Source organism: Trichechus manatus, unplaced genomic scaffold (assembly GCF_000243295.1).
Source record: "Trichechus manatus latirostris isolate Lorelei unplaced genomic scaffold, TriManLat1.0 scaffold00046, whole genome shotgun sequence".
In the NCBI taxonomy this organism is placed as follows: Eukaryota; Metazoa; Chordata; class Mammalia; order Sirenia; family Trichechidae; genus Trichechus; species Trichechus manatus.
Window position 1 is genome coordinate 4,061,414 of NW_004443982.1, and position 18,057 is coordinate 4,079,470.

Consider the following 18,057-nt stretch of genomic DNA (forward strand, 5'->3'; position numbering starts at 1 on the left):
ATGGCCCCTGGACACCCTTTTAGCTCAGTAATGAAGTCACTCGCGAGGTTCACCGTTCAGCCAAAGATTAGACAGCCCCATAAAACAAAACGAGACTAATGGGGCACAACAGTCCAGGGACAAGGACTAGAAGACAGGAGGGGACAGGAAAGCTGGTAATAGGGAACCCAAGGTTGAGAAGGGACAGTGTTGACATGTCGTGGGGTTGTTAACCATTGACATAAAACAATATGTGTACTAACTGTTTAATGAGAAACTATTTGTTCTGTAAACCTTCAACTAAAGTACAATAAAAAAGAAAAAGAAAAAAAAAAGATTTACAGCCTTGAAAACCCTACGGGGAAGTTCTAATCTGTCCTATAGGGTCGCTATGAGTTGGAATCGACTCCATGGCAATAGGTTTAGGTTATATTGATATGTATCAAAGAGTGGCTTGAGGAGACAAGTATGCAAAGACCTGAAGTTAGAAAACCAAAAAAAAGGGGAGAACATGATTAGCATTTCTCAAGCTGAAAGACTGAAAAGAAAATTCAAGCCTTGAGTTGCAATTATTAAATGATTCTATGGGCAAAATATTGAACAACGCAGACAGCATCAAAAGAAGATGGAAGGAATACACAGAGTCACTGTACCAAAACAAATTGGTTGATGTTCAACCATTTCAGGAGGTAGCATATGATTAAGAACCAATGGTACTGAAGGAAAAAGTCCAAGGTGCACTGAAGGCATTAGCGAAAAACAAGGCTCCAGGAACTGATGGAATACCAATTGAGATGTTTCAACAAACGGATGCCACACTGGGAGCATTTACTCATCTATGTCAAGAAATTTGGAAGCTAGTTGATCAGACAACTGGAAGAGATCCATATTTGTGCTCATTCCAAAGAAAGTGATCAAACATAATGTGGAAATTATTGAACCATATCATTAATATCATGTGTTAGCAATATTTTGCTGAAGATAATTTAAAAATGGCTGCAGCCATACATCTACAGGGATGTGCCAGAAGTCCAAGCTAGATCCAGAAGAGGATATGGAACAAGGGATATCATTGTTGTTGTCAGATGGATCTTGGCTAAAAGCAGAGAATACTAGAAAGATGATTACATGAGTTTTATTGACTACGCAAAGGCATTCAACTGTGTGGATCATAACAAATTATGAATAACATTATGAAGAATGGGAATTCCATAACACTTCATTGTGCTCATGCAAAACCTGTACATGGATCAAGAGGCAGTCATTTGAACAGAACAAAGGGATATTGCATAGTTTAAATCAGAAAAGGTGTGCAGCAGGGTTGTGTAGTAAAACCTGTGAAAGCGGGAACCTGTGTAATGCAGAAGCCTGTCAGAGAAGGAAAACTAAAATATTTTCCACTAAAATGAGCAATACAAAAGTGGTAAGACTGCACCTTGTCAAAGGCAGAAAACTTTCGAGACCCGGGAAAACAAGGCAGTCCTGTCGAGTTCTGGCTCTCACAGGTTTCATTGTATCTTTTCACTTTACTTATTCAATCCTTATGCTGAACAAATAATCCAAGAAGCTGAACTATGTGAAGAAGAACGTGGCATCAAGATTGGAGTAAGAGTCATTTTGTGATATGCAGATGACACAACCTTGCTTGCTAAAAATGAAGACGACTTGAAACACTGATAAAGGTCAAAGGCCTTCAGTATGAATTATACATGAACGTAAAGAAAATGAAAATCCTCACAACTGGTCTGATAAACAACATCATGATAAATGGTGAAGAAATTGAAGTTGTCAAGGATTTTATTCTACTTGGATCAACAATCAATGCCCATGGAAGCCACAGTCAAAAAAATCAAATGACGTATTGCATTGGGAAAAGCTGCTGCAAAAGACCTCTTTAAAGTGTTAAAAAGCAGAGATGTCATTTTGGTGACGAAAGTACGCCTGACCCGAGCCATGGTCTTTTCCATCACCTCATATGCATGTGAGAGCTGGACAATGAAAAAGGAAGATCTAAGAAGAATTGATGCATTTGAATTGTGATGTTGGTGAAGAGTATTGAATATACCATGGACTTCCAGAAAAATGAACAAATCAGTTCTGGAGGAAGTACAGCCAGAATGCTCCTTAGAAGCAAGGAAGGTACAACTTCATCTTGCTTACTTCGGACACCTCATCAGGAAAGACCAATCGCTAGAGAAGGACATCATGTTTGGTAGAAGGTCAGTGATAATGAGAGAAACCCTCCATGAGATGGATTGACACAATGGACTCAAACTTACCAACATGGTTTTGAAGATGGCACACGATTGGGCAATGTTTCATTCTGTTATGCATAAGGTTGCCATGAGCTGGAACTGACTCAACAGCAACTAACAACCACAACATGGATAGGCCTCATTTTGTTTATCAATTCATTGATTGATGGACATTTGGGTTGTTTCCACTTCTTGGCTATTATGAATAATGCTACTATGAACAATGTTGCACACATTTTTGTGTGGAATTGTCTTAGTTATCTAGTGCTGCTATAACAGAAATATCACAAGTGGATGGCTTTAACAAATAGAAATTTATTTTCTCACAGTTTAGGAGGCTATAAGTCTGAATTCAGGGTGTCAGCTCTAGGGAAATGTTTTCACTGTCAGCTCTGGAGGAAGGTCCTTGTCTCTTCTGAGCTTCTGCTCCTGGGCAATCTTCATGTGGCTTAGCCTCTCTCTTTCCCCATCTCTGCTTGCCTAATATGCTCTTTTTATCTCTCGTAAGTGATTAGAAGACCCTGAGTGTTGGCCAAGCTTTCTGAATCCTGGATGGAGGCCCCTCGGTCCTGGGCTTCAGCTCCACCTTCCAGACCCACTGAGATGGCATCTCTGCTCCTGCGGCTTTGGGTGACCCCATTCTCCTAGTCTTTCTGAGTGGCAACCCTACCCCCTCGGCCCCAGCAGGCCCAGTTTTTCTGCCCCTTGGGCATGGCAGCCCCACTCCCTCAGCTTTGGGTGGTGGCCTCACCCCACTGGCACACCTTAACGGCAGCCCCACGCACCAGAACCGAGTTCGCAAAAATCCGACTCTTTGAAACCTAGGAGATGGTTGGCCCTACCCTTTGAGATCCAGGAGACCATGGCCCCGTCCTTTGAAACCGAGAAGGGCCTGCTTTCCGTGCTCCTTCCAACAGTTCTGCTGATCTCCCAGCTGCTCCAACAATGATCCTTTTCTTTGCTTGGAGGATAACAGATGTAGCTCCTTTGGCCTGTTTCCTGCTTGTAGAATTCCAAGAGGCAAACAGCAGTCTTTCCTTTTGTTCCTTCTCTGTCCACTTCAGTCTAAGCTGATGGGTTTTCTGCTGTGATAGTTGGATAGATCTATCAGTCACAGGCTTAATCTCTTTAACAAAAGATTGTGTAGCCACGTCCTTGGTGAACATTCTAGAACATGTGTCATTAGTTTGTACAACAGAATTTTCCAAATCTTTAAATTATGTTTTCATCTTGAACAGTTCATTTTCAAGTACATCTCTTTCCTCTCATATTTTACTATAAGCAGCAAGGAGAAACCACGTGGCCCTTTAAGATCTTGCTTAGAAATCTTCTCAGCCAGATATCCAAGTTCATCACCTACAAGTTCTACTTTCCACCAAACATTTGAACATAATTCAGACAAGTTCTTTGCCACTACATAAAAAGCATCGCCCTTCTTCCACTGTCCAATCACATGTTCATCATTTTCATTTAAAGACTTACCAGAAGCACATTTAACACCCACATTTCTAGCAACATTCTGTTGCTGGTTCCATATGTATTCTCTAAGACAATAGAGATTTTATCTATATCTCTCTTCACTTCCTTCTGAGCCCTCACCAAAATTGCCTTTGACATCCATAATTCTACCAAAAGTTTTTTTTTCAAGGCAATCTAGGCTTTTACTATTAGGTACCTTAAAACTTTCCAACCTCCACCCATTACCCAATTCCAAAACCACTTCTACATTTTAGGTATCTGTTAGAACAGCACCCCACTCTTCTGGTACCAAATTCTGTCTTAGTCATCTAGTGCTGCTGTAACAGAAATACCACAAGTGGATGGCTTTAACAAACAGGAATTCATTTTCTCACAGTTTAGGAGGCTAGAAGTCCTAATTCAGGATGCTGGCTCTAGGGGAAGGCTTTCTGTCTCTGTTGGCTCTGGGGGAAGGTCCTTGTCTCTTTAGCTTCTGTTTCCTGGTTCCTTGGAGATCTCCACGTGTCTTGGCATCCATCTTACCCCATCTGGACTCTGCTCACTTGCTTTTTTAATCTCTTTTATATCTCAAAAGAGATTGACTCAAGATATACCCTACACTAATCCTGCCTCATCAACATAACAAAGAACCCATTTCCAAATGGGATTATAATCACAGGCATAGAGGTTAGGATTTACAACACACATTTTTGGGTGACACAATTCAATCCATAACAGGAATCTTTCATATTTATTTAAAAATAATTTTTATCACAAAATCTCTGTACACTTCATGGTCGTAATAATTTTTATTAATTTTCCTTAAAATATTCAGCTGGAATTTAATTTGGAGTTATATTGAAATTATATATTGATTTAGTGAGACTCAAAATCTTTATAATATGAGATTGTCCCATCCAAGAGCATGGAATGTGACTCCATTTATTCAGATCATCTTTATACCTTTTAATGAATTTTTAACATTTTCTCCATAGAGATCTTATTTATCCCACTCATATTAGTTTTCTATTGCAGTGTAACAATAGTACCACAAACTTAGCATCTTAAAACAATGCACATTTATTATCTCACAGTTTCTGTGGGTCAGGAGTCAGGGAATGGCTTAACTGGGTCTTCTGCTCAGGGTCTCACAAGGCTACAGTCCAGGTGTCAGCTGGGGCTGCAGTCTCATCTGAGGCTTGACTGGGTGTCATGGATTGAATTATGTCCCCCCAAAAATGTGTGTATCAGTTTGGCTGGGCCATGATTCCCGGGATTGTGTGATTTTCCTATATGTTGTAAATCCTGCCTCTATGATGTCAATGAGGGAGGATGGGTGGCAGTTGTGTTAGTAAGGCAGGACTCAATCTACAAGCTTGGATTGTGTCCTGAGGCAATTTCTTGAGATATAAAAGGGAGAAGTGAGCAGAGAGACAGGGGGACCTCGGACCACCAAGAAAGCAGTGCCAGGAGCAGAGCGTGTCCTTTGGACCCAGGGTCCCTGCGTGGAGAAGCTCCTAGTCCGGGGGAACATTGATGAGAAGGCTGACAGAGAGAGAAAGCCTTCCCCTGGAGCCAACGCCCTGAATTTGGACTTTTAGCCTACTTTATTGTGAAGAAATAAATTTCTCTTTGTTAAAGCCATCCACTTGTGGTATTTCTGTTATAGCAGCACTAAGACTAAGACACTGGGAGAGGATCCACTTCCACACTCACTCAGGTTGTGGACAGAATTCAGTTCCTTGTGGTTGTGGGACTGAGGGCCTCAGTTTCTTGCTGATTGTTGGTCAGAGGCTGCCTTCAGCTCCTAGAGATCACCTTCTGTTTCTTGCCACGTGAGGTTGCCCCAAATGGCCACTTGTCTCATTAAAACTAGCAAGGGAGTGAGAGTCCTCTCACAAGGTGGCTGCTTCAAATAAATAAATAGATAAAAGATGGCCGTTTCAACCTTATTCAACATAATCACGTACACATAATCACATGTGTCCTGTCATCTTTGGTCATGCACTCATTCACGGGGAGGGTATTAGGCAAGGCTATGAATACCAGGAGGCTGGGGTCATGGGAGCCACCTTAGCGTCTGTCCATTACACCGCTCAGGTCCATAAGGGGATGTGTATAAGAAGTTTCATTGTAAAGTTGTTTGTAATACTGAGGAGATAGAGGCAGTTAGAATCAGTGGACTAAATATATCTACAGCAACCTGCATGGATCTTTCTTTTCTTCACTTTTAATTTATGCCATGTTACCATGCTTTGTTTTAATTCCAAAATGAAAATATCCTTATTGTTTGTTTATCTGATTATAATAGTAGTACATACTCATTGTAACATTTTTTTTTCAGACAACAGAGAAAAGTGTAAAGGAGAAAGTGATAGACCATTACTTATCTCCCCACCCAGAAATAACCATTGTTACATTCCTTTCCCAGCATTTTCCCCCAGTGGATACACATACATTTTACCAAAATCTTATTGCCTTTGATGTATCATTGTAAATGGTTTTAAATCCTTTATGGAACAAGTTAGGGATAAAATATCTATGGAGAAACAAGCAGATACAGGCAGTAAAATAGGGACAAACAGGAGGGGGAGTTGGAGAGATGGAGAGAGAGAGAGTCAGAGACAGGGAGAAACAGATGGGGAGAGGAAGACAGAGAGACCTATGGGCACATAAGGACAAAAAGAGAAACACAGGGAGCCACGGCGAGATGAAGAAAGATACTGGCAAAGAGACGAGAAGATGGAAAGGAGCATTTATTGAGCTCCTACTGAATGCCATGTTTATTAGTTCTTCAAGACCACTCTGAGGGACAGTGCCTAGAAACCCTGTATGCAGGTGATTACCTGCATTCAAGCTCATTGCCCTGTAAAGGGTCTGGTCCACAGTACGCGATCCTTAATTGTTTATCCAATAAAGGAAGTAATATATGTCTCCTCTCCAAGAAGGGTTAAGTGAGGACTGGACTCCCATTCTACCCCACTGAACCATTAGTTCCTGTCTGGCTGCTAGGGCAACAGCAAAGTCTGTTGCCCTGGCAACTGCCCTCCGACTGCCATGGCAACCGCCTTCGCAGGCTCCAGATCTTCACCTTACCCCTTGGGCAACTCCATAGCGACCGGCGGGGTGGAGGAGCTGCCAGAGACCTGAGGCTGCGCCTGCGTAGAGTGGCGGGAGGGGATGGGCAGGAGAGGGCACGGTTCCCGGGCGTGCGCAGCCGCAGAAGACCGCAGCCTTGCCTGCTAGCCCAAACGCTGCGCATTTGCCAGCCAGTCCGCCCGTCCGGAGCCCGGCTCGCTGCGGCAGCATGGCGAGGTCGCCACTGCTCCGCGGGCCGCGGGCCGGGGGCGTCGGTCTCTTGGTGCTGCTGCTGTTGGGCCTACTTCGGCCACCCTCCGCGCTAGGCGCACGGCCGGTAAAGGTGCGACCCTAGCCTGGTGCGGGTGGGGGCCGGGAGGAGGTTGCTATGGCTAGGGTCAGTGCCACCTGCCTCACCCTCCCTGGACCAGCTCCCGGGCATGCGGGCAGATCGGCAAGAGTGGCTGGGGCTCCAACCCCCAGTCCGCGCCCAGGCAGTGCTGGCGCGCCCTAGACTAGGCTCCGCTGTCTCTGAGTATGCAGAGTGGTGGTGGCCGGCGCTCGGTCAGCAGCCGCACCCTGCCCACCCTTCCGCACCTCAGCCAGGCCCGGCCTCGCCCTGTCCGCCGCCTGCGGCGCTGCCCCTGGGACTTGGGCACGTTAATGGAGGGTGTGCGCGCATCGGTCTGTGTGTGCGTAATGTGATGACGGGTGCAAAAGTGTTGTGTCCTTGTAAGTGTGTGTCCTTTCATGTGACCGCTTCCATGTCTCCGTACGAAGGTGCCGTTGTGCGTCCGGGTGTGACAATGGAGATGTGATACTGCTTCTGTGTGTGACTTTTTGTGGGCCCAGTTGTTTTCTCAGTGACAGCGTGTGTGCGTTTGTGAATCCTTATGTGTGATGGCATGGCGTATTGGTATGTCTTTCTGTGTGCGAATCAGTGAGATTTCGTTTTCATTTGGGAGGGAGTGGTCTTTGCATCTCCGTACGCACATTCCATTTTGTTTCTGTTGGACTGAGTGCCTGAGATTTTGTATGTGTGTTCATGAGGCTGCTTCTCGCTGTTTCTTTGTGGAGCTGTCGCCGTGGGGAGAGGAGCCATGATGTCTCCGTGCTGCATTGTGTTTTTAAGGGTGGTGTATGTCCTTGCATCTGGGTGGCTTTTGTAACTGCATGAGCAGCCATGTAGGTGAGCGAGTGCAGTTCCTTGTATGCGAATGTAGCCGTGTTGTGTTACGTATGTGACATCTCAGAACCTACCAGTCCGTGTGCGTGCGTGCTTGAGGCTGTGCTTGCTGGTGAATGTGTGACTCCCTGGGGGCTGGGGGTTGGTGGGTGCCCAAGCAAGGGCACCTAGAGCAGCATCTTCTTCTGGCTCTTTAGGACTGTCTGCATCAAGGATACTAAAAAAACTAAACTCCGTTGCCGTGGAGTCGATTCCGATTCATAGCTGCGCTATAGGACAGAGTAGAATTACCCCCTAGGGTTTCCAAGGAGCGGCTCGTGGATTCGAACTGCCGACCTTTTGGTTAGGAGCCTGAGGTCTTAACCACTGCGCCACCAGGGCTCCAAAAAGCCTACAGCACCCGGTGTTCCCAGGCGGTCTCGCATCCAAGTACTAACCAGGCCCAATCCTGCGTAGCTTCTGAGATCAGAGGAGATCCGGCGCGTTCAGGGTGGTATGGCCGTAGGGGGAATTTAAAAATTTTTTACAGGTTACATATATAAATAATATAACGTATTTAACATATATGCATGATGTAAGGAATAATTATAAAATAACCCCACCCCGTGTACCCATCGGCCAGCTAAGAAATAGAGCATGACCGATAGTTAGAAGCCCCTGTGTGCCCTCCCCAATGGCAGCCCCTCTCCCCCCATAATCATCATCCTGTATTTTCTGCTCATTGGTCCTTTACTTTTATTTGTAGCTTATCACATATATATGTATCTCTAAATATGTCGTTTAGCTTTTCCTGCTTTTGAACGTCCTAGAAATGGAATCACGCTGGGGATCTGGCTCCTGGGAATCAGTAGGGGTGACTAGGAAGTCATTGGCATGTCTGGTAGTCTCAGGGAGTCGGCAGTGGAATTCTGCAACTCGCCCCCTCCTTTTTTTTTTGCTTTGCATCGGTTGTGAGATTCATCCACATTGAGGTGCATGGCTGTAATTGGTTTATTTTTATTGCTGCATAATATTTTATCCTATGCGTATACCATGATTCATATATGCGTTCTCCTGTCAGTGGACATTTGGATTGTTCCCAGGCTTTTTTCTCCTCCACCTGTTTTTATGCTATTATGAACAGTGTTGCTGTAACCTTTAATGAATTTATGTCAGGTTGTATATGTGCAAAACGTATTCTGGGGTATAACACCCCAGGAGTGGGATCATAGGATATGTGCATCTTTTTAGACATTGCCAAATTGCTCCTCAAAGTTATTTGGCCAATTTAATTCCCACCAGTAATGTTTCATTTTTTCCACATCTATGTCAACAGGTGACATTATCAGATTTTTTGATTTTTGCCAGTTTTTTGGATGTATTATGCACAGTATCTCATCAGGGTTATAATTTTCATTTCCCTAATTACTAATGACGTTGACTATATTTCATATGTTTATAACTCATTTCCTTTCCATTTTTGTGAAATATTTGAACATGGATTTTGCTCATGTCTGTATTAGTTTATCTGTTATTGCTTTTAGGAATTCTTTGTATATTCTGGACATTGATTTTGTTGTGTTGCAGGCATCTTCTCCCACTCTGTGATTTTACTTTTCATTCTTTTTATGATGACTTAAGATAAAAAGAAATTCTTAATTTATTTTTATTTGTCTTTTCCTTTCCATTTCCCCCCAAATTTGGATAACTTGTTATTCCTACATCATTTATTGAGGGATTCCATCCCGTCCTCACTGCTTTGCAGTGCCACCTCTGTCATATAGCAAGTGTCAAATATGTGTATATCTATTTCTAAGCTCTGTTCAATTCTATTACTTCCTTCAGCTGTGTCAAATCTGCTGTTTAATATGTCCAATTGAGATTTTAATTTCATTTCAAGTATATTTCTAGATGGTCTATGTGTTTCTTTTTCAAATCTTTGTGGTCATTTTTGGGATCTTTTGTTTTTTACTCTTATTTTGGGTATGCTTTTATTTCTTTAAACTTACTAAAATTTTACCCAAACTGTCTGAACTGAAAATTCACCATTGGGTGATTTATCCTACAGATAAACTTGCACACATGCCAAATGATATATGAACAATGTTATTCATTCCAACATTGTTATAAAAATAGGGAAGGATTGGAAACACCCTAAGCATATACCAATTGTAGACTGGTTAAATAAACTGTTGTGCATCCATACAAAGGTTGCTCTCATATTGATATATAGATCTCCAAATAGCAAGATGCAGAATAGTCTGCTACCTTTGGGGTAATACAGGTGGACAATAGGAACCTATATTTGCATTTGCTTATAAAGACACCCAGAAGGAGTGGCAATGGTAGGTATTACAACTATAGAGTTTTCTATATTAATATATATTTTCTATATTAATGTATAATATACTTTTATACATTAATATATTCCTATATTATTGTTTGTAGTATTTTTTAGTTGATTATTTTAGATTTTCCATTACATTATTTTATTATGTATTTTATTTATTTTATTTTCCATTACATTATTTACAAATAGTGAGAATTTTACCTGTTTCCTTCTGCAAATTTTGTACCTTTAACTTATTTTTCTTCTCAAATTGCTTTAGCAGCTATCTGCAGAACACTGTTAACAGAAGTGATGGGGACATCCTTGTCTTGTTCCTGGCTTTAGTGGCAATGCCTATACTTTTAGTGTTTTTCCATTAAGCATTAGTGCTGACTTCTGGATTGAAGTAAATATTCCCCAATACTTTTGAAAATGTATTTTAAAATAACAAATCCAGTATTTTCAGCAGTTTTGGAAAGGAGGGTTTTTTCAGGAATGTAGTCCCTCAGATTACCAGAAGTGAAAGCTACATACCTGCAAGGCTTGAGTGTGAGTTTGGGCTTGCTGTGCGTGTTTTGTGTGTTTTGATGTTACTGTCATCATCAGATGTCTGACAGTCTGGCTCCTGGTAGTCACTAGGGCTCACTAGGAGGTCATCTGGGTGTCTGGAGGTCTCGGAAAGTCTACAGTAGCCCTGGGAGTCACCAGGAGATTACTTGAACATCTGGAGGTCTCAGGGGTCTGCTGGGGGCCCTTGGGTGTCTGAGGTTCTCCAGGAGTATTTGGAACTGCTCCTGGGAATCACTAGGAGGTCACTGAGGTGTCTGAGGAAGTTGGGAGGGTCTTGAGGTTCCGCAGAGGTATTTGAAATTTCTGGGGGCCTCTGCAAGCTCCTGGGAGTCACTGGAAGGTCATAGAGAGGTTTCTGGGAGATACGGGGAATCCACAAGAGCCTTTGGCGTGACTGTAGGTCTCCAGGGCCCCTGGGGCGACTTCTGGGAGTCGCTGGAGGTCTAGAGGTTTTTGGTGGTCTTAAGTGTTTCTGGAGATATTTGGAGGTCTCCAGTGACCTTACGGAGCCCTGGTGGCGCAGTGGTTAAGAATTCGGCTGCTAACCAAAAGATCAGCAGTTCGAATCCACCAGGCGCTCCTTGGAAACCCCATGGGGCAGTTCTACTCTGTTCTATCGGGTCGCTATGGGTTGGAATCGACTCAACGGCAGTGGCTTTGGTTTGGTGGTTTGGAGTGACCTCAGGGGTGTCTGGGTGTACTTGGGGGGAGGGGGTATGGTGCCTTTCGTGCCATCTGAGATATTTGAGGTCCACGGAGATCACCGGTTTGGGAGTCCCTGGCTGAATGGATGCTGACACACATCTTTTCCCCCCTCTCGAGTTCCTGCAGGAGCCCCGCAGCCTGGGCGCATCCTCGCCGCCCATGGCTGAGGCTGGCGCCCCCAGCCGATTCCGGCGGGCAGTGCCCCGGGGAGAGGCGGCAGGGGCGGTGCAGGAGCTGGCGCGGGCGCTGGCTCACCTGCTGGAGGCCGAACGGCAGGAGCGGGCGCGGGCGGAGGCGCAGGAGGCCGAGGATCAGCAAGCCCGCGCCCTGGCGCAGTTGCTGCGCCTCTGGGGCGCACCCCGCACTTCAGACCCGGGTCTGGGCCAGGACAACGACCCCGATGCGCCCGCCGCGCAGCTCGCGCGTGCCCTGCTCCGCGCCCGCCTCGACCCTGCAGCCCTCGCAGCTCAGCTCGTCCCTGCCCCCGCCTCTGTGCTCAGAACCCGGCCCCCGGCCTACGATGACGGCCCCGCCGGCACTGACGTCGAGGACGCCGGCGACTGGACTCCCGATGTGGACCCCGAGCTGCTGAGGTACCCTGGCAAGAGGGGGCGCCTGCGTCCCCGAAGGATGAGGCATCGGAGTAAACACTCTGGTCCTGGGGAGGGGCGGGCATCCTGGGTCCCCGGAAGGGGGGCGAGGGTGTTGGGACATTAGGAGGGAGTGGGGTCCTGGATCCAGGGTGTGGGAGCAAAGATGCTTGGTTGGGGGGCCAGTGCGGGACGTGGATTCCTGGTGCCGGGGAAGGGGACTCTGATGCCCAGTTTCTAGAGGCAGGCGTGGGAGGCGGGGCAGCAGAATTTCTGGGATAGAAGGCAGGGTCGTTTGTCTCCTGGAAGCAGTAGGTTGGGGACGCCAGGGTCCGCAGGCCGGGTCCCTGGGGCGAGGCAGGAACTCGCGGACATATCTTCGCTGCATTCCACTCTGCTCCCACTTCAGGTACTTGCTGGGGAGGCTTCTCACCGGAAGCCCCGACCTCGAGACGGTGGCCGCCCCGCGACGCCTCCGCCGCGCAGCAGACCAGGATCTGGGCCCTGATGTGCCGCCTGAGGGCGTGCTCGGGGCGCTGCTGCGCGTGAAGCGCCTGGAGACCCCCGCGCCCCAGGCGCCCGTGCGCCGCCTCTTGCGGCCCTGAGCACCGCCGGAGTCCCACGCCCCTCGGACCCAGGATGGTCCGCACCTCTGACACCCAGACTGCTCCCCCTCAACACTTCAAGAGCGACCTACCCCGGCTAGCCGCCGTTTGCTGCCCTTTAACCCCAAGATCCCCACCATCTGGCCCCACAATAAATACAACATGAAGGAGCTATGTGTTTGTCTGTGTGAGTGGCAGTGTCAAGGGGGCTAGTGGCCTGGGTGGTGGTGACTGCCTTTAGTTCAGGGCTGAAGCGGCCCTGCCCTGGGTCCTGCACTTTGGAGACACATGCCCTACCACATCCCCTCAGGGTAGGCCGCTCCTCTCTGGTGGAGGGATCCATATGGACAATGGCAGTGCCCACCCCATTCTGTGCAACCTTCTGGACCGCGCTCAGGTACCAGGGTGCCCAAAAGGTTTTGAGCAGTATCTTCTGGGGATCCATCCTCCTGAGGGCCAAGGGGTGGTAGAAGGATGGCTGACTGTGAGGCATGTGAGCAGAAAGCACGGACCCTGCTGGCTGGGCTGTCCAGTGCATACCTGAGAGCCCTGGAAATGTGGATAGGACCCTGGGCTGGGAAGAGAAAGGGGGTGGGCAGAAGGCCAGGGGGGGTCAGCCCTCCCAGCAAAGTCACATTGTGTCATGGAACTCTGAGGAGTCTGAGAAATTAGAACCTGGAGGTCCAGGTCATTAACAAAGTGTATTTGTCAAGGTAGGAGAGGATAGATTTTGCTTGTTAGCTTGGTTTGTAATTTTTAAATATTTAGTTATACACTATAGAGGCCCTGAAGATACTGGGAGTTGGTGTCGTGGTAGCTGGTTTGTGGTCATGGCCTGTGCACTGGCTATTTCCTCTACCCCCAGATACTACAAATTTTTACTCAATGTCACCTACTCAATAAGACTTTCCTTGACCTTCTTGTCTAAGGAGCATCCCTGCCACTCTTTATTCTGTCACTTGTGTTTAATACATAGCCTGTATCACTACCCAACTTTTTTCACATATCTTTTTTTAGATTTTCCTTCCCCCCCCCAAGAACGTCATAGCTACATATCTTGTTCACCTCTACATCCCTCTCACTCAAAACAGGGCCTGGCACGAAAATTTCTTGAATGAAAGAACTCTCATAATTCAAGTAACATTCTATCCAGTTTCACCCTCACTCAGCTAACACTCGGCACAGAGGCAGCTTTGAAACCTGGGAACACCATTTATTTAATTTTATACAAAATCTGTCAACTTGACATAACACAACCAACACTACATCCCATGTTAACAAAAAGCTCCTCGCCAAATGAAAACCTCCCCAAGACAGGTGTCTACCTAGCCCCAGTAACTGAAGGTGTCCCACACAGCTAATTGCTCTGGGAGTCTCGTGGCAAAAGAATCAATGCCCTAGCCAGGGGGAAGGTCCACTTTTCTTGACCAAGACCTTTAAGCCACAGAGCAGCCACAGTGGCACATGGCCTTCTGGTGCCGGGCCTTATGCCCACCTGCTCCTTCCATGGCCTCCTTTGCCATGGCCTCCTGGACCCTCTGGATCTCATGGACAAGTAGAGAAAAGGCCTCCTCTACACCTTGGCGTGTCTTGGCCGAGGTCTGCACGAAGGGGGCCCCCCAGCTCTTGGCGAGAGCTGCAGCAGCAACATGAGCATCTCCAGTGGTGGTCACGAGGTCACACTTGTTGCCCACCAGGACGAGGGGCTGGGTGTGGTGAGGGCCCCAGGTGGCCCGTATTTGCTGCAACTGGGCCAGAGAGGAGGGGTCATCAAGGGCGAAGACACCCAGCACACCATCACCGATAGCCACGCATTGGTCACGAAGGGCCCTGTGAGTTGCCTGCCCTGCTGTGTCCAACACATTCAGGATGCAGTCCCCACAGCTGAGGGCCATCTTTTTCCAGTAGGAATCCTGGATCGTGGGGTCATGGTCCTCCACAAAGCACTGGTGGTTCAGCTGGATGGTCAGCGCACTCTTGCCCACACCACTTGCACCCACCACCACTGCCTTGTACTCGGGCAGCTTCTGGCCACCCGCGCAGTGTGCCAGAACCCTGTGGGACTCCTGGGAGTTAAGGTTCCATGTACCCAGGCCCAGGTCGTGGGTTGTGGGCAGTGCCATGCCCCCAGTAGGCAGCTCAGTGAAGAGATGTGGACAGCAGACACTGCAAGTGGGAAGAGAAGAAAGACAAGTGGGTGAGGGGGGGATAGGTTAGGTGAGATAATTTGTGGGGAGGGGACATCTGGGTGCCATTGAATAAACATTATTGAGTGCCTAGTGTGTGCTAATCACCTCTACCAAAAAAAAAAAAAACTCACATCACCTATATGCTGTGTAAATTACTTCTGTTTATTGTGTCTATAGCTCTTCTATAGCATAAACTCTGTAACGGCAGGGATTTTTTAGAAACCACTTTATTGAGATATAATTTACGTACTATAATGTTCACCCATTACAATTCCATGGCTTTTAGTATAGTCACAGAGTTGTGCAACTATCACATTAATCTAATTTAAGAACATTTTCATTACCCCGAAAAGAAACCCCATATCCATTAGCAGCCACTCTCCATTATGGAGGGCAAAGATTTTGTCTGTTGTGTTCACTGTTGCACCTCTGCCCAGCACAGTGCCTGCCTTATAGTTTGCAGCCATCCCATACACCCACCCTCAGAGAATTCAGGTTCTAGAAAGTGGAGACTAATGCTAAATCGAACAAATAAGTGAATTATGAGCTCTGTTAGCTATCATCATTGTAACTTAAAAAAACAAAACCAAACCGGTTGCCATTGAGTCGATTCCGACTCATAGTGACAGAGTAGAACTGCCCCACAGGGTTTCCAAGGATCGGCTGGTGGATTTGAACTGCCAATCTTTTGGTCAGCAGCCGAGCTATTTACCACTGCGCCACCAGGGCTCCACTGTAACTTAGTTTTTATTTATTAATTATTTAACATACATTTATTGAGACCTTACTGTGTGGCAAAGACATAGAGGTGAAAAAAATTAGACAAAAATTTCCTGGTCCTCATAAAGGTTACATTCTAGTGGGGGACTGTTATGGACTGAATTGTGTCCGGCAAAAATGTGTGTAATCTTGGCTAGGCCGTGATTCCCAGTATTGTGTGGCTGTCCACCATTCTGTCATCTGAGGTGATTTTCCTATGTGGTGTAAATCCTACCTCCATGATGTTAACGAGGCAGGATTAGAGGCAGTTATGTTAATGAGGCAGGACACAATCTACAAGATTAGGTTATATCTTGAGTCAACTTCTTTTGAGACATAAAAGAGAGAAGCGAGCAGAGAGGAGAGGGACCTCCTACCACCAAGAAAGAAAAGTCAGGAGTGGAGTGCGTCCTTTGGACCCAGGGTCCCTGTGCCGAGAAGCTCCTTGACAGGGGAAGATTGATGACAAGGACCTTCCCCTAGAACTGACAGAGAGAGAAAACCTTCCCCTGGAGCTGGTGCCCTGAATTTAGACTTCTAGCCTCCTAAACTGTGAGAGAATAAATTTCTGTTTGTTAAAGCCATCCACTTGTGATATTTCTGTCATAGCAGCCATAGATAACTAAGACAGGGACCCAGACAATAAACAAGACAAATAAGTAAAATATATTTCAGTGACAGGTGACAAGCACACAGAAAGTGCTCGATTAACATTAGGCATTATTATCATTTAATCCTCATTCATTAATTCAAGACTCTTACTGTATGCCAGGATATGGCAGTGAACAAAACAGATGAAAATTCTTGTCCTTGTGAGCATTATATTCTGGCAGTGAGAAACAGACAATAAACAAGATAAATAAGTAAATTATCTTGCCATCAGAAGAGGATAGGCACAGCAAGTGCTCGATTAGTGTTAGTTATTAAGGGTAAATCACCATTAATGCAGCCAACAAACATTTATTTGCTTTAGTTCAGTGCGGGCCCTCAGTAAGTGCTCCATAATAACTGCTATCACAACTCTCTCTGGAAACCCGTGAGCAGTGGCAGTTTGGAGGAAGATGGTGGGAGCGAGGTGCCCATGCGGAGGGTGGTTATGTTGAGTTTGGGATCTGGAGTTTAGGGTGCGAGGAGGCAAGATTCCAGATGGAGCTCCAGCTGCAGGGTCCTCAACCCAGAGAGATTGCTCAAAATGATCACTGGATGTGCTCTCTTAAGAAGGGAGGAGCATAATGAGGGGAGAAGTAAGCAAGGCACAGAGCCCTGGGGGTCCCAACATTTGGAGGAAAGAAAGAGGGAGAAAATATAGCTGTGAGGACAGACTGAGGGGAGGGGGTAAGGGGTAGCAGTGAGGACACCACTGCAGTAGTCAGGCCAGCGATGATGGTGGTGGCTGTGGACGCACTGAGGAGAGTTTGGATTCTGGATAAATTCTGAACTGGTTTTTATCCTTAGAGATAAAAGGCAAGAGAGAGGGTCAAGGATGACTTTAAGTTTTGGGCCTTAGCAGCTGGAAAGCTGAGGATGCCATCATCTGAGATGGATGAGATGGGAGAAGGGCTCTTCCCTCTTGATGAAGGTGATAATAATCATAATAAAACAAACAAACAAACAAAAAAACCAAACCCATTGCCGTCGAGTCGATTCCGACTCACAGTGACCCTATAGGACAGAGTAGAACTGCCCCATAGGGTTTCCAAGGAGCGCCTGGTGGATTCGAATTCCGACCTTTTGGTTAGCAGCCAAGCTCTTAACCACTGTCCCACTAGGGTTTCCAAATAATAATCATAATAGCAGCAGATACTATTTACTGAGAGCTCAGTATGTGCCAGGTGCTCTGACACACCCACACTCACGCATAATCTTCACAACACCCCGGTGAGGCCTGGGTTATCATCACCAAGCCCCCTTTATCAATGAGGAAAAGCGAGGCTCAGAGAAGTGAGGTGACAGTGACTGGCCCAAGGTCACACAGCCAGTCAGGGATACAACAGAAGAGGAGTCTCACCCTTCTCAGGAAAACGGAGTGTCATTATAGGGCCCTGAGACCATGTGATCCCGCCCACAACGTGGTCTGGATTGTTCTCCTGACCTAGGAAGGTGAGTTGAGGGGCTGGGGTTCAGGGACAATGGGAGGGGGCAGGGGCGGGTCACCCCAAATATGAGATCTTACAATCCCCCTTTCAGGCTAGCCTCACAGATTACACCTTCCTTGACTAAGCCAGGTGAGGTGACCCTGTGCCCACCTTCACTTTGGGCTCAGTCTGGACAAAGAAAGTTCACCTTTCTTGCCCCAGGGAGTAATGGACTGGGGGTGGGAGCAGGATGGGGTGAGGGCGTCTCGGTGAAACCTCCCCGCTTCACGCAGCCGGATA

At 46.6% G+C, this 18,057-nt stretch overlaps 2 protein-coding genes and 1 pseudogene across 2 annotated transcripts; 1 reads left to right on the plus strand and 2 right to left on the minus strand.

The window, feature by feature from the left end:
- Window positions 1-6,939: 6,939 nt before the first annotated feature.
- PCSK1N (proprotein convertase subtilisin/kexin type 1 inhibitor) lies at window positions 6,940-12,897 on the plus strand. The gene is made up of 3 exons (XM_004376949.2): window positions 6,940-7,113; window positions 11,666-12,132; window positions 12,539-12,897. The coding sequence occupies exons 1-3, from the start codon at window positions 7,000-7,002 to the stop codon at window positions 12,732-12,734; spliced, it is 777 nt and encodes a 258-aa protein (XP_004377006.1). The 5' UTR covers window positions 6,940-6,999; the 3' UTR covers window positions 12,735-12,897.
- Window positions 8,345-8,463, minus strand: LOC111820696 (uncharacterized; annotated as a pseudogene).
- A 1,273-nt stretch (window positions 12,898-14,170) lies between the features above and the next one.
- Window positions 14,171-15,000, minus strand: ERAS (ES cell expressed Ras). Its single transcript, XM_023731871.1, is given in 2 exon segments — window positions 14,171-14,940; window positions 14,943-15,000. Coding segments are annotated over 2 exon segments (828 nt in total).
- Window positions 15,001-18,057: the final 3,057 nt, after the last annotated feature.

Bases quoted from the DNA above. Each gene is read 5' to 3' on its own strand.
- PCSK1N (XM_004376949.2), top strand. From the start codon at position 7,000: ATGGCGAGGTCGCCACTGCTCCGCGGGCCGCGGGCCGGGGGCGTCGGT. The intron at 7,114-11,665 runs GTGCGACCCTAG...GAGTTCCTGCAG, and splicing joins TAGGCGCACGGCCGGTAAAG to GAGCCCCGCAGCCTGGGCGC. The intron at 12,133-12,538 runs GTACCCTGGCAA...CTCCCACTTCAG, and splicing joins GTGGACCCCGAGCTGCTGAG to GTACTTGCTGGGGAGGCTTC.